At 41.1% G+C, this 16,150-nt stretch overlaps 1 protein-coding gene across 8 annotated transcripts in view; it reads left to right on the top strand.

The window, feature by feature from the left end:
- The window catches only part of abi1a (abl-interactor 1a), a 106,575-nt gene that overhangs the window by 30,692 nt on the left and 59,733 nt on the right, over nt 1–16,150 (top strand). For all 8 annotated transcript variants that reach the window (XM_036581987.1, XM_036581971.1, XM_036581944.1 and 5 more), the window contains exon 3: nt 1,028–1,195. In XM_036581987.1, coding sequence (XP_036437880.1) covers nt 1,028–1,195 — 168 coding nt within the window. The remainder of the gene's footprint in view (nt 1–1,027; nt 1,196–16,150) is intronic.

Below are 16,150 nucleotides of genomic sequence, written 5' to 3'. Positions count from 1 at the left end.
ATCCTACCGTAAATGAGCGCACTCAGTCAGTTTCATTCCCATGCCTTTTTTTGCCGACCATCTCGAATCACTGGGCTGAACACTGTGTACCTTTGGGGTCACTTGATTACGTATACTGAGCGCCACCTACGGGTTTAGGAGACACACCATTTACTTGGAAATCTGTACTGTATTTATACTTATTTTCTTTGCAAAATAATGTGGTTCTTTTTAAATGCTTTAAAAATTCAAATATATTTGAATATTTGGCAAACAAACAAGGATAAAATTCCTATTTTATATCTGATCCCATCCAACAACCCAAATAAATATAGGCTGGAAAGAATCCTTTAGCTGACTTTTTCTACTTTTTTAATTTGTGTTTTTTTTTTATTTTTTATTATTATTATTTTTAAATCATTTTTTAGATTTTTTTTAAGTTTTGTAGTGGTATTAAAACTTGATTGCATAAACAACAGATCTGTTTGTGACAAAATTAGTCAGGTTTTTTGTTAGCGTCAGTTTTTTTATTTTTAGGTTAAGATGTTTTTATTTTCTGACCTTTTATTGATAAAAAAAAATCTTGATTCTTCAGAATGGCTAATATTGATCATTCACAGTAGCTTCCATGAAGAACTCTCAGAATAAAGCAACGGACAGTATCAGTAATCCAGTGTCAAATTTCCATAAACTTTAAAAAAAATGATATTTGATATTTGAAATTGTTCCATCCTTTAATCTCAGTTACTGACTCCAATTCACCAATAAATGCCGGATGGTTTTGTTCTGAAACTGTCATGCTAATAACCTCTGTTTCTGATTGTACCCTGGGGGTGCAGTGTTGATCTGCTCAACACAGATCTAATGTGATGTAGTCTGTGGTCAGTACTGTTACAGTGTCCGTTGCAGGCAGTCGACTGGGTTTTGGCTGTTGTTCTTTGGCTGTGTTGTTTTATGTGTTTCCACGTTTATGAAGCTGTGAGCTCAGACGCTGCTGTATGATCAATATCGTTAGATTGACGTAGTTTCTCTGGTGCTTGTCCTGCAGGCCCAGGATAAGAGGAAAGCCCTGGAGGAGACCAAAGCCTACACCACCCAGTCTCTGGCCAGTGTGGCCTACCAGATCAATGCCTTAGCCAACAACGTGCTGCAGCTGCTGGACATCCAGGCATCGCAGCTGCGCAGGATGGAGTCGTCCATTAACCATATATCACAGGTCAGAGTCACACAGTAGATACAGTAGCTCTCTCTCTCTCTCTCTCTCTCTATCTCATTCTCTCACTCTATCTCTCTCTCGCTCTTGCTTGAGCTCTCTCGCTCGCTCTTGCTTGCTTTTGCTATCTCTCTGTATCAGTCTTCCTTCATTCTCTCTCGTTCTTTCTCTCCTTTACTTTTCTCTCATTCTTTCTCCCTTTCTCGCTGTCTGGTGCACCCACCTTTCTTTCTTTCTTTCTTTCTTTCCTTCTTTCCTTCCTTCCTTCCTTCCTTTCTTCCTTTAGTTTTTCTTTCTTACTTTCTTTCTTGTTTTCTTTATATCATAGTCATTCTTTCTCTCATGCACAAACTGCTTCACACTTTTCTTTTTCTGTCACTGCTTTTCTCTTTCTTTTTTCCTTTCTCTTTTCTTCCTTTCTTTCCTTTTGTCTTTTACTTTATTTCCTTTTTGTTTTTCGTTCTTTTGGATTTTTTTCTCTTTACTTTTTTATTTTGTCTTTATATCAGTCTTTCTTTCTCTCTTGCTCAAACTGCTTCACACTTTTCTTGTTCTCTCTGCTTTTCTTTTTCTTTCCATTTTTCTTTCACTTTTACTTTCTTTCTTTCTTTCTTTCTTTCTCTTTCTTTTGTTCTTTCTTTTTCTCTTTCTTTCTCTCTTTCTTTCTTTCTGTCTTTCTTTCCATCTCTGATTCCCTGCCTCTGCTTTTCATACATTCTCTCTGTCCTCCTCCTCCCCTTTTTTTATCATCCTGTATGCGTGATAAGATTTTTTTTGCTTCAGTTTTTAATGTGCCTCAGTGTTTTAGTCTTTGACGGACATGCAAAGGTGTTGTGTCTGCTTCAGTGATGTCCAGGCGGGATACAACTTCTATTGTCTAAGTCTTTTTTATTCTTAAAGGAAATAATGTTTTTCCCTCTCATGGATCAGAAGTGTAGTCTGATTCTTTGACTTCTATAGCAGTTTGTCTGGACCTGAGCAAAGTCAGAGATAATGCTTTGTGTTTTCTCTGCTCCAATTCTGCTCCAATAAGTTTATAAATAGTTATGCTGGATGTATTAAAGCAGGAAAACATTAACCTGTGTGGTTCTGTTGGTTTCCAGGACTGGAATTTGATTTTTTTTTCTTTCTTTTTCACAAACGCCTGCACTCAGGTATTCACCCAGTGCTGTGAGAAGGCTTATCGGACTGCAGTACATACAAAGAAAGAATCGCATACATTGTGTCTCGCAGACAAACAAATCATTTTGGCTTGTTTTTCTCTCATTGTGATAGAATGGGTAATGGCAGAGTGATATAAGGGCTTTGTCCTCATTCATGAGCCGTCTGAGGGAGAGAGGCTCAGCTCACTTTGTGAATGAATGTAACACAGAGGCTCGTTTAGAGGGTCAACAGAGAGGAATTCTCTTTTTTTATGACTTTGTCCCCCTCTCTCTCTCCCCCTCACTCAAATAGCGTCTGTGTCTGTGGTATCCATAGCGATTGAAGCTAAAGATAGCTATGGCAATAACAGGGACCCCTCATGACAGAAGTGACTCAGAAGCTGGACTGTAGTCTTCACTGCGTGCGTTTGGATGTCTTTGCTGTGCAGGAAGTTTGCTCCTGGTTTTGGAAGTGCAGTTGAAAACTGGACCACACGAAATGGTCACAGTTGCCCAATTTGACTTGCATGTATGCGGACTTAAAGGGGAATTCCACTCATTTTTTAAAGTATCTGTGTAAGTAAATGTGGGCAGTCATGGGCTGGAGGTTAGGGAACCAGCCCTGTGACCGGAAGGTCGCTGGTTCGATACCCTGAGCCGACAGTACGTGACTGAAGTGCCCTTGATCAAGGCACCTAACCTCCAACTGCTCCCCGGGTGCTTTGGATAGGGCTGCCCACCGCTCCGGATGAGTGTGCTCACTGCCCCCCTAGTGTGTGTGTTCACTAGTGTGTATGTGGTGTTTCAGTGCATGGATGGGTTAAATGCGGAGGTGAAATTTCCCTGTTGTGGGACTAATAAGGGTCACTTAATCAGTTAAGATGTAAACAAAGTCATTCACAGTGGTTTGGTGTGAAATGCTTCCTTCTAGAGAAACATACAGAATCAGAACACAGTGGTGGTGATAGGAACCAGACGTCTGAAGCCGTGCCTCTAAAAGTTCCCTCACAGAAAGTTCCTACATAAAATGATGACAAATACACAACGCGATGCCTGAGACTATATTTTTGAAATGAGGTTTTGTTAAAATATGTTTTTTTTTCTTTTTTAAAATGTGTTCATGGCAAATGGGCACATGCAGGTCAAATAGTCCACTCTGCCAAGAAAACTTTTTTTTTCCCCCAGATTTGCAACTTTTTCCCATCATCAACATTACAAATAAAAACTCAGATGCATATAGGTTCACTGGTGGTTTTGGATAGTAAATAAATTGGCTATATTGGTGTTGTGACGCCTGGTTCCTATCACCACCACTGTAAAGTAGTTTTAGCTGGTATATTTCTCTACGGTGAACCATTTCACATCAAACCACTCTAAATGACTCTGTTTGACTTGTAGAATTACCCTAAAATCATCAGGAAGTGGATATGACATAAATGAAAGGTGAGGAGTTCCAAAAAATAATAAATAAAACGTTTCAGACAAAGCGAAGACCTTCCAGTGTAAGTAACACATAATTCATGTGCAGATGTGCAGATTTTGGCGTCAGTGTCAACCATGGAAGTTCCCTCTCATTAGACTGTTAATATGCTTTAAACCATTTGGTCGTGCAGGTTAGACGTGATAACGTTGAGCAGTTCACTGAACAGCAGAGAACGAACTGTCATATTCAAAAGTTATTCAAAGAGTCAAATTATATGTTTAGTTAATTTTCTAAGTGACAATAAGTTGAACTTGAATGTGGCATTTTTCTGCAAATTTTAGTGCAAATATTGTTTAACATATTGGGAAAAATCCTTTTGCACAGGTTAGATTTAATGTTCTATTGTTTTCAATATGTTAATTTATTTTTAATCAAAGTCTGAAAAATTATCTTTTGCCTTGCTATTTTGCCTCACAACACCCTGCATATACCCCTCCGCCATAAATATATTTAAAATAAATAATACCTAATATATCAGGCAGCGTATTCATAACCATTTCATGTAATAACTTTCTATGAGGGAGCTTTTAGAGGTGGACGTCTGGTTCCTATCATCATCACTGTGAACAATTCTGACTCTAAATTTCACACCAAGCCACTCTGAATGACTTTGTTTACATCTTAACCCCTTAATTGTGCATTTTTTTGAATGAGCTCCACTTTAAAGCAAGTGAATGTCAGCAAAACGAGCTGAGGTGTGAGAACATTCTCAAACACCGTCTGGTATTTGTTTGTGTATGTTTTCATGGTATTTACTTGTCTTTATTTGGCTGTGCAGAAATGATCATTCACATACTCATTAAAGTGCTCCCCACTGTTTCATTACTGATAAATATTTAGAATTGCTGGTTTAGTCTCTCTTCCTGTGATCCAGTTATTGACCATTTAGCCTCCGCTTAACCTCGTCCAGCCCACGAGAAATAAAGAGGTCTAATTTTCCAGTGAATTGCACAGACATGTGCAGAGTGAATTCCCCTCCGGCGGAAAGATTTAGTTCAGCCTTTTGTGAACGTCCCACTTTTTTTTTCTGATGTAAGTGACGGATTAACCCACTGACTCAGGAGCGCTGAGGGCATGTGATTCTGCAGCTCTGTCTGAGTCAGCGGGCTGCCCACACCGCCACTGACCACATGGCCAGAGGAAACAGATCACACACCGGCAGCCGAACTGTTCTGCTTCTCTGGAAGGAGCCTAATAAATTCTCAGCAGCAGCGGCAGCACTCAGCGTGTTCACTGTACGAACCAGTCTTAGATCTAGGCCCCGGATTTATTCTAGTCCAACATTTTTAATTCGTCTTTTATTTATTTTGCTTTTCACTTGGGATTTCAGTTGGGTTTAAGTTGGTTTTAAGGGGATATCCCACCTGTTTTTCCAAATTTCTTCATAATTAATGGGTTCGGATGCAAACAAAGTCATTTACAGTGGGTTGACATGAAATGCTCTGTTCTAGAGAAACTCACAGAGAGGAATTGTTCACAACACTGGTGATGGGAACCAGATGTCCAACACTTTTAGTGCTTTTAATAGCTAAATCAAAGGAAGCTATTACCTTAAGTGTTTACAAATGCATTGCCTGAAGTCTGACACACATTTTTTTAAATGTGCACATGGACACGTAGGACGTTAATAGTCCCTAAAGCCAACATAGTCCCCGAAGAAAATACATTTCAAACAAAATAAATTACGTTTAGAAACTCAGAAGACCTGTAGATTCACTGGTCATTTTGCAAAGCAAAAAAAATGCTACACTTGCATTGTGGCTATATTAGATATCATGACCCCTGGTTTCTATCACCACCTAAAGAAATCTGAGCTAGTTTCTCTAAAGAGCTCCATTTCACATAAAACCACTGTGCAGAGAAGATCGACTTATACAGAAATGTTGAAAAAATGCCCCTTTTAAGAGTTTTAAGTTTTAAGTTTTTTAGTTTTACTTTGTTTTGTTTACTTTCGGTTTTAGTTTATAGTATCATGCTGAAAGCTGTGCTGGTCACTATTTGTTAAGGAGAAGTTGTTTAAAATGCAAGTCAAGGTTTGCTGAGTTTGTTTTCCATGTAGGGAACTCGTTCCCTGTTAGCGTTACTTTTAGCATTCTCTTTAACTATCACTGCCGACTGAGCGGTTTCCTTTTCTTAAGAAACCGACCTCAAAGTAATCCGAAACTAAAAGGTCAATTCGTTCAGTGTTGCTGTTTTAACGCTATACCAGCCCATATGAAAGCAAACATATATTCCAAATGTATTTATCAAATAAATGTTTGCAATGTTTGAAAATGGCCACAAAACATATTTGTGAAATATATTTTTACAATGCATTCATTTGGATTTATTATATATTTTTTTTCAATTGAATGTAGTTTTAACAAAGGTTATAGATATAACTAAACATTGCATTAACCATGTACGTCTGCAGTAAGACACTCGCACAACACGCATTTCGAATAAACAAGATATCAAATCACAACTGCATTTTCACAGAGTGTCAATACCTACAACACGTCATGTTAAAGGTTCATGTGTTAGTGTTTAAAATTACGATGCTGGAACACAAATCTATAAATATACATGTCAATACACACCGATCAGGCATAACATTATGACCACCTCCTTGTTTCTACGCTCATTGTCCATTTTATCAGCTCCACTTACTATATAGGTGCACTTTGTAGTTCTACAGTTACAGACTGTAGTCCATCTGTTTCTCTGATACTTTGTTAGCCCCCTTTTACCCTGTTCTTCAGTGGTCAGGACCCCCATGGACCCTCACAGAGCAGGTACTATTGGGTGGTGGATCATTCTCAGCACTGCAGTAACACTGACGTGGTGGTGGTGTGTTAGTGTGTGTTGCGCTGGTCTGAGTGGATCAGACACAGCAGTGCTGCTGGAGTTTTTAAACACTGCGTCCACTCACTGTCCACTCTATTAGACACTCCTACCTTGTCAGTCCACCTTGTAGATGTAAAGTCAGAGACGAGTTTGTGTTGGTCATCCTCTAGTCCTTCATCAGTGGTCACAGGACGCTGTTGGCTGGATATTGAGTGTAGAATCAAGGAGGTGGTCATGTTATGCCTGATCGGTGTACATATGTATTTTTCCATATGGAAAGCTAGACTGCATCCAAAAAACACAGAAAGGCCTCCACTGTTTAACTACATTTCAAACACTGAAAATACAAACGTAAAAGTATTTATGTAATTCTGTTTTTTTGATCATGTTGTAGTTATTATAACGTCATATTTTTAATTTTGTTTTCATAGTTTTTTTTATTTTTATTATAGTTAATAAGTACATATGTTCACAGATGTTTTTGTTTTAGTAATAGTTTTTATGAACAGTAATAACTCCACCATCTGATTATTATACTGTGGAGGTATGTTGACATTAGCGAGCTAAGGTTAGGACTTCAGGAGCCGAGCTGAAGGCCTTGCTCGTTAAATTAACATAATCAGGAAGGGTCAGAAGAATCAACCAGTCATGTTTTGGTTTAGGATGAGTGGGAGCAATATAGCAAAAAATCAGCAGCACTCTAGACTTCTGGAAGTTCTAGATGTGTCACTGACTGCGAGTGGTAGCCTGACCGATGTGTTTCGGTCAGTTGTTACAGCAGTAACCAGGACTTTTAACCGAGTCTCTGTGAAACTGATACACAGTAAAATATTTTATGTTAACAACTTCAAATAAACACACGAAGTATCTTCCACAGGCTTCAGATGTTCTTGTCTGATCTAGAATGGTCAAAAAATTAGCCTAGCGCTAACATACCATAAGAATCCCATATGGGTGCTACCAGAAATGAGTATTCTTCTTTGTCTTCCTCTTCTTCCCACCATTGGCTAAGTTTTGGTATTTATTGCCTGAACCGAAGGCCGAGTTTGAGTAGCCTCGACCCGGCCGCTGCTCAGTCTGTAAGCTTCCATTACTGGAAGATCAGCACTTGCTAAATGAAATGTGTGGACTCCTGTTTCCCATCATGATGTGTGTTGTATGTGTCCGTGTGGCTCCTCATAATGTGGGTGAGAGTGATGTTTTACTGGCCTTTACTACACGACTTTTATGTTGTGGTTTGTGTGGGGTTGTGACTCTGCGGTCTGAGAGAGGCAGAGAATCAGCTGCTCTGCTAGAGGAAATTCTAACTTAAAACATCATTATTTTGAGATACTAAGTTATTGTCTTACTATGACCGATGATGACTTTCCCAAAATATTGGTTAATATTTATTAACCAATAATAAATATTTTAATTTCTTAAAAAAATTAGAATTACTGTGTCAAAATAATGACTTATGATTAGAATTTATTTATTATCCAGAAATAATGACCAACGTTCATTGTTTTGACATCATATTTCAATATTTCAAGACAATCAATCGTTATTTTGAGGTATTAGCCAATCTTTCAACCCAAGGAGTTTACTTAGAGATACTTAGCAGCACTGACTCACACTGTGTGCTGTGATGTTAGCTGTGTAGCTGTTTGTGTGTTAGTAGTGATGGTGTGGACGAACTGCACAGCGAGCATCACGTCACTCAGGGTGAGCGAGTCCTGCTTCAGGGTAGATTTGTTACAGGATTTAATCAGATTCATTCTTCTTTCTCTCTGATGTCCCATCCAGTGTTTTCGGCCTGTGTCTGACCAATACAGATAACCGTAGATGCTGATTTGTGTTAGTGAGTGAGGGGTTAGTGGGTGACCAGAGGTCTGTTTCCTAGTGCTGTCTGTGTGGAGAGGCTGCTGTGTTCACTGTCTGTCCTGCTGGAGCTTCAGCTAAACGATGGAGACTCTCCTCTCCTCCTTTCTCCTCTCCTCCTTTCTCCTCTCCTCTCCTCTTCTCCTCCTTTCTCCTCTCCTCTTCTCCTTTCTCCTCTCCTCTTCTCCTCCTTTCTCCTCTCCTCTTCTCCTCCTTTCTCCTCTCCTCTCCTCTCCTCTCCTCCTCTTCTTCTCCTTTCTCCTCTCCTCTCCTCTCCTATCCTTTCCTCCTTTCTCCCCTCCTCTCCTTTTTCCTCTCCTCTCCTCTCCTTTTTCCTCTCCTCTCCTCTCTGCTATCCTCTCCTCTCCTCCTTTCTCCTCTCCTTTCCTCTCTTCCCCTCTCTTTTCCGCTGTCCTCTCCTCTCCTTTCTGGTATCCTCTCCTCTCTCCTCTCCTTTCTCTTTTGCTCTGCTCTCCTCTCCTTTTTCCTCTGCTATCCTCTCCTCTCCTCTTCTCCTTTCTCCTCTCCTCCTTTCTCCTCTCCTTTCTGCTATCCTCTCCCTTCTGCTCTCCTCTCTTCTCCTCTCATTTCACCTCTCCTTTCTGCTATCCTCTCTTTTCCCTTCTGCTCTCCTCTCTTCTCTCCTCTCCTCTCCTCTCCTCTCCTCTCATCTCCTCTCCTCTCCTTTCTGCTATCCTCTCCTCTTTCCTCTCTTCTCCTCTCCTCTCCTATAATCTCCTCTCCTCTCCCTTCTCCTGTCCCATCTTCTTTCCTCTCCTCTCTTTTTCCTCTCCTCTTCCTTCCTTTCTTTTCCCCTCTCCTCTCATCTCCTTTCTCCTCTTGTCTCAAATGTTTTTCTTTCTTTCTTTCTTTCTTTCTTTCTTTCTTTCTTTCTTTTTTGCCTGGTTCCTGTCACCATCATTGTGAGCAGTTCTGACTCTGTAAGTTTCTTTAGATCAGAGCGTTTCACACCAAACCACTCTGAATGACTTTGTTCACCACTGAACTCTTTAATTAAACAGAAATGCCCCTCTTTAAATTGTCTCTGGTCTGTTTAGCTGCCCGGTCAGATCTGCTGTTCAGGTCTGTCGTGTCCACGCTCTGAGATCCTGTAGGAACAGGAAACAGAATATAGGATTCTGTCCCGCGGGAGAAAGATCAGGCATCTGCTGATTGTGTATGAAATGCAACTTCCGAATTCCAGTCTCTCTCTCTTTCTCTCTCTCTCTCTCTCTCTCTCTCTCTCTCTCTCTCTCTCCAATCCTATTCCCCCCCCCCGCCCCGTCCTATGGGTGGATGATTTTTTTCTTCCAAACAGGAAGTGCTGTTGTGGAGTTTGGGAGCTGTGCTTTCCTCCGTTTCCTGCTGATGAGATCTAGCTGTTAGACACATTAGAGGTGTTTCTGCTGCTGGAGGCTCTGTAGGTGCAGGACAGCCCTGTTTTTCTATCCTTCTCCTGCCCGGTGCTCCTGCTCAGCACCTCAGCTCTGTTACAGAGTACAATTGAAGGAAATGTAAGCGCTTTCCTTGAAGCAGATCTCTCTGCTAGGTCAGCTATCCTCAAGACTTTATAGACTGCAGGATTTGGGCCACATTGTCCGTAACACTGGAGAATGCAGTAGTGCTGATCAAGCTGAGATAAGACTGGCTTTCAGTAAAGGATGTGTTTTTTGTTTCGGGAGTGGAGGAGACACTGTGAATTAGACGCTAGCTTTAATTAACCCTCACCCCATTTTGTGATTAAGACCTGAGGCTTTTTGAATTCAGACCTGAGGTGGTTTTGAATATTTCAAATGAACTTTGTTGTCTTTTACTGTGCACCATAATGTAATTCAGCGAGGTAATATTGCGTGTCGTCTCAGACTGTTAAAACCATAGAAATGAGTTTTGCGTATTCATGAAAATGATTGTAGCTTAACAATGGAAATGAGCACAGCGTAACTGTAGAAAATCATGAAAATGGGTGCAGCATAATCATATTAATGAGTGTGCTGAAACAATGGAAATGAAGTGAGTGTAGCTTAACCATGGAAATGGGTGTAATGTGATCAAAGACAAGAGTCTTACCAAGGAAATAAGCATGATGTAACCATGGGAACGGGCGTAGTGTGACCACACACTACGGGAACGGGTTGTAGTATAACCCTGGAAACAAGTGTAGCGTAACCATGGAAACAAGTGTAGCGTAACCATGGAAACAAGTGTAGCGTAACCATGGAAACAAGTGTACCGTAATCATGGAAACGGGCGTAATGTGACCACAGAAATTGTTGTAGTATAACCCTGGAAACGGGTGTGGCGTAACCCTGGAAAACGGTTGTAGCGTAACCATGTAAATGATTATGCTGTAACCACGGAAACGGGCATAGCAGAACCTCGGAAAAGTATGTAGTGATTCCCGTGGTGTAACTATACAAATGGGCATAGCGTAACCATAGAGATGGACATATCCCACGCAGTGATGTAGTTCTTCTTCAGGTAGATTATCAGTCAGTTCATGTCATCATTCTTTTTCTGTCATCTAGATCATGACTAAAAGAGACCTAACTTTCTTAGCGACACCTGCCTAAAAAGTTGCAGGAGGAAACGAAAACAGGATTTTGAAAAGTTTACCCTGTGAAAACACTCGCCTGCGCTGCTACTGTTTGCATATTTTTGGTACGTTGCTCTGGCTAAGAGTGCTAAATGACCAGTTGTGAAATGCAGATGCTATGTGGTAATGCTGGCTAGCGCCATTCACTCTAGCCCTGCACAGCAGAAGCAAACAGAAGCACGCCGCTCACCTAAGCCTGGCCTGCCTGTGCAGACTGCACTCCGTATCCCGCACCGCTGTGCTTTTGGAGCGAACCAAAGGCCTCGGCCTCTCTGGAAGCACAGATGGCATCTGCTTCCTGCTCAATTAGCTCTGCAGTGGAGACAGATGTTTGTTAGAGCTGATAGAGACAGAGGTTAAGATTACACTACACTGCAGATCTGTTTTTTTTTAATCATGTTAAATGTAAACTCTCCCACCCATCCCTTCTGCATTATTGAGGCTGTCCAGACAGTTTTGGGTGGGGGGGTGGGGATTGTGTGCACGCAGTGAGCCAGTAGTGTTAGATGGGAAATAGCATGTGATGGTTTTAGCCAATCAGTAAGTGATTAGTGTCTGAGGTGTTGTACAGCAGTGTCTGTCATTGATGGATGGATTGGTTGGTTTGATTGAGTGCAGCCTGTCTGCTGATGTGGGGGAAAACTGTTTACATGTAAATCAATATCTCGCCTCTCTTTCTCTCTCTCTCTCTCTCTCTCTCTCTCTCTCTCTCTCTCTCTCTCTCTCTCTCGTTCAATGTGCTCCATTTCTCTCAGTCTCTTTTTTTTGCGTCACCCGTTTTCTATTCTGTGGACAGATGGCACAGAACCAGGCCCGATACCACTTCTTCTTTTCTGACGTCAGAAATGAAACCCGGAGTATTGGCCAAGACCGATCCAATATTTTTACTTTATAAACGACCGAATGTTAAAATTCGCTATTGTAATAGAATTTCAGAGAGGAAAAAAAAAGATTGAACCTGATTGAATCCTGTAACAAATCTGCAGTGGAACAGCACTCACTCACACTGTATGATGTGATATGTAGTTATGTTATAACTGAAGTTTGGGGGGAGGAATATGCCAGAAACCCCTCCTTCTTCCAATATAACACCCTATAAATTCACATCCTCGCCTTCTGTTACCGTGACAAAGGGTTTGCAATCCCCGCCACCCCATCTCCTCCCTGAGTTTTTCCCCCTCCCTCAAACAGTCATCCCTCATACTACCACCATCATATTGATGGTCCAGGCTCACAAAATGTTAGTTCTTCCTGTGGGGTAGCTGTGATTGAGTGCTTTCAGTGTTATGTAGTACTTTTACATGGTAATATCAGGTAAGGTGCAAATAAAAATAGGTAATTTTAAAGTTTATTAGTTTTGAAAGAAAAAAATATGAATGGGTATCGGCCAGTACTTAGAATCAATATTAATTTTAGAAAAGAAAGGCTAGTATTGTGCCATATCTAGATAAAATGTGTAGATTTTGGCATTATTCCTAAGAAATGACTTTTTTTTCAAGTTATGCGGTTTTTCAAAGCAGTGTGGTGAGATCTAGAACAGGGTTCTTTAATTCTGGTTCTGGAGGGCCAGTGTGCAGCACAGTTTGGTTATTTATCTGTTCAAACACAACTGGTTCATCTCATCACTTAATCACCAGGTTAACTGGGTTTGTTTTAGCAGGACAATGACCAGACTGTGCTGGACCAGAACTGAAGAACCCTGATCTAGGAGAGCTGTTCTCTATTCAATGTGAAGTAAACATGCTCTTTTGTTAAAACATTGTCCCCGAAGTGAATTTGATAAGTGGGGGATGCTCAACTGTTTATCCCGTGGATGTTGTTATTCGGACTGGCCTCATAGAACGTGTCTGCGTTTGAGTGAATGTGTTTCTTTCTTTTCTTTGGCTGTTAAATCAGCGTTCTGCGTAGAGTTGTTGTTAAAGTTCTCTGAGAAAGGCTGTGTTAGTACATGCGCTCTGCCAGAAGCATCATCTCTGTCAGCCTCTCTGGCTCTGTGCGCTGATCGCTGCTCTCTGATGTTGGGTCACAGCGGCCCGAGAGGAGCCAGACACATTAGACAGCTGCTGGAAGCCTCTAGAGCCAGAACCAAGCAAATTGTGTCTGGGCTCTTATACTTCAGAGGAAACTCCGCTCAGAAATGCTAACGTGGCTAATAGTGACTGAAAGCTTGTAGGACCCAGCTATCACAAGTTCATTTGCCTAATATAAGCTATAGAATTTGAGTTGTTGTTTTGCAGTACCGTTTAAATATAGGTAAATTACATAGGAGCTGTATCATTTATTGCATTTACATTATGGAATTTGACGGACACACTTATCTAGAGCGATTTACATTTTGACTATATTACTGAGTTTTGTTGGTATAGAGTAAAGTGCCTCTCTGGGTGGAGGACCCAAGCCCAGTCTACGGGGTGAAGGGCAGAGGTGTTGTCTACTACATTATATCAACCACTTTTTTGTTTTGTTTTGAGGTCAAACAATGACAAAAACATTTTCATTTGGCTAAACAAGCCTGTATGCACAACAGTAACTTCTTATCAATTTAAAAATCATTTCATCCTTTTTTAATTTCATTTGTTTACATTTTTTTTTATTATTTTTATCCTCTTCTTCTCCCCAGTTTTAGTTGTGGCCAGTTCCACAAGCTAGCTAGGTCACCCCATTAAGCGATGCTAACAAACAGATGCCTGCGATGTCCAGCATCACGCTGCGTGACTGGAGAGGGAGGACTACGGTCAAATGATTTGGGAAAAATATCTAATTGCCATTTTTTTGATGGATACTGCGACTGTGATTTAAATTGTGCTTATTTTCTGTAAACTGTCCCAGTCCAAGCCTGTTATTTTGGCCAAGTATACCAGAACGGCCACTTTTTCTGGCTTGAGACTTGAACACTGAACATGCCAGACTGCCAGTTAGTTGTGGTTGTGATGTCACAGCATATAGTCGTTTGGTTGCTTCTGATTGGTCTAACTCATTTACTGGCAGTTTGCAAGCTCTGATATTAGGTTAATGTTCCCCACTTAAGACATTGTTAATAAAAAATGGCTATAATTAATATTGCAGCTCTAGTGATTTGAAAATTGCGCTCTTTTAAATTGCGATTTTGATATAAAAACAATTAATCTTTCCGCCCTAGGAAGGCCTGTCCTACCCTCCTACACAGAGCGAGGACAGCTATTCTTGTGCAACTCGTGATTGCCAGGGATCAAACTTGCAGTTTCCCGATCTCCTGGCCAGTGCTTAGACCAGTGGTCAACAACCCTCCTCCTGGAGATCTACTTTCCTGCAGAGTTTAGTTCCATCCTACATCTAACATGCTGTCCCATCCCCCGTCCCCCATTCCCCCCATCTACTGGATGACCTGGTGACCACTGGTTTGGATGGTTGTACCACTAAGGAGCCTGGAGTCGCACCTTCAACCAGACGTCTCCGCTTGATTTAATGAACAAAGAGAGAAATAATTCAAACTGCATCATACTTTTATTGCCAGAAATAACTACAACTTCAGTGGGTTAAGCAAGTGAAAGTACCACAAAGCCACATCTACTAAATCAGTCCCCTGGTCAGAGAGTGGGAGTGTGTTTCATAGTCATTTCCATGCAGCTAGTCATGCAGTGGAATTTACCTGCCTTTTTCCTTCAGGCACGGTGCGAGTAACCAGTCAGACTGGCTCTAGTCTATTGAGTAATGACACTGAATCAAATTAAACGTCACTGGCCAAGTTGTGGTGGCTGGATCTGCGTTTGAATTGGTCTCGAATCACTATCCCGTACATATGGATAGACACTATTCTAGAGAACAGGGGGAAGTGAAACATGGTTTAATTGGTTACTGTATTTTCCCGCCTCTCGCTGGTGCAGGATGATGTAATCAAACATCACAAAACATAAAGGCGGGTGAAGCCTTTACATTCAGATTAAAGAGTACAGGAAAACGAGAGTTTTATCTTTTAAATGATACTACATAATGAATACATTTTGATTTCTGGGTAATGGAATCGTGTTTAAAACCTCCAGATTCAGATTTACGGTGTATTGTGAGCGTATTGTGAGTGTACGAGTGCTCTGGACATTCTCTGATATGTGTGTGGATGCTGTAAAATGGCATATTCCCAATATAGTGCGCTCTATAGTGAATAAGGCATAGTTTCAGACGTAGCTTGGGACTAGCCTGTTGCTAACTGGCACCTGTTATGGCCGTCCCTTTAATCTCTCAGCGTTTGTGAAAGCTTAAAGCCGAGTAGCCTTGAGCCGTGCAGCTGCTGTTATTGTTTCGCTGTGATGGTTTTTTGGAGCGGCTACTGTTGTTTTGTTGAGGCTCTGCTGCGTAAGGGACAGTGTGAGGTCCGGGTCTCATGAACAGTGTTAGTGCTGTTGTGAAACGTGAAAGGGTGTTTTCACACTGACAGTGTTTAAGGAAGAGGCTTCAACTCTGCCAGTAGCACAGACACATCGGGGCGGGGCTTCTCTTTACAGAAATAGTGTAATCATGTGTGGTTTTCGCTCTGTTATTAAATGTTGCTTGGTTGGCCAACAGCCCAAACCAAATGCAAGGGGTGTGTGCGTGTGCGTGTGCGTGTACAGATGCTTCCCGGGCGAGGTCGTGGTGTTAAAATGCTGAAGCTGCTGTTTCTCTGTTCAGTCTGAAGTGAAAGTATGTCAGTCAGAGTCAATATATATATAGTACATTATATTTCAGTTCAGAATAGCTTTAATAGCATAATTGTATCAAGTACAGTATTGCCAAAGCATTATGACAGTAGCCATAATAACAATAGTAATTATTATAAGAATTATTATAATAACTAATTATTATTATTATTATTATTATTATTACAACACTAATAACTCTCTCTCTCTCTCTCTCTCTGCTGATATTCTGTTCCAGTTGATTTTCAGGGCTGTGTGAGATTTATGCAGCGCTCTGCTGTGTCTGAGGGGCTGTAAATCAGCTCTGAGTGGGAGTGGGGCCGTTGTTGGGTGGGGGGGGGGTTGGTTGGTTGGGGGTTGGGTGGGGGTTTGTGAGAGTGGGGTGCTCGCGGTCACACTGGG

The sequence above is a fragment of the Colossoma macropomum genome, unplaced genomic scaffold, assembly GCF_904425465.1.
Source record: "Colossoma macropomum unplaced genomic scaffold, Colossoma_macropomum, whole genome shotgun sequence".
NCBI classification, from domain to species: domain Eukaryota; kingdom Metazoa; phylum Chordata; class Actinopteri; order Characiformes; family Serrasalmidae; genus Colossoma; species Colossoma macropomum.
The sequence above is the reverse complement of the archived record's forward strand: the minus strand, read 5'-3'. Positions and strand labels throughout refer to the sequence as shown.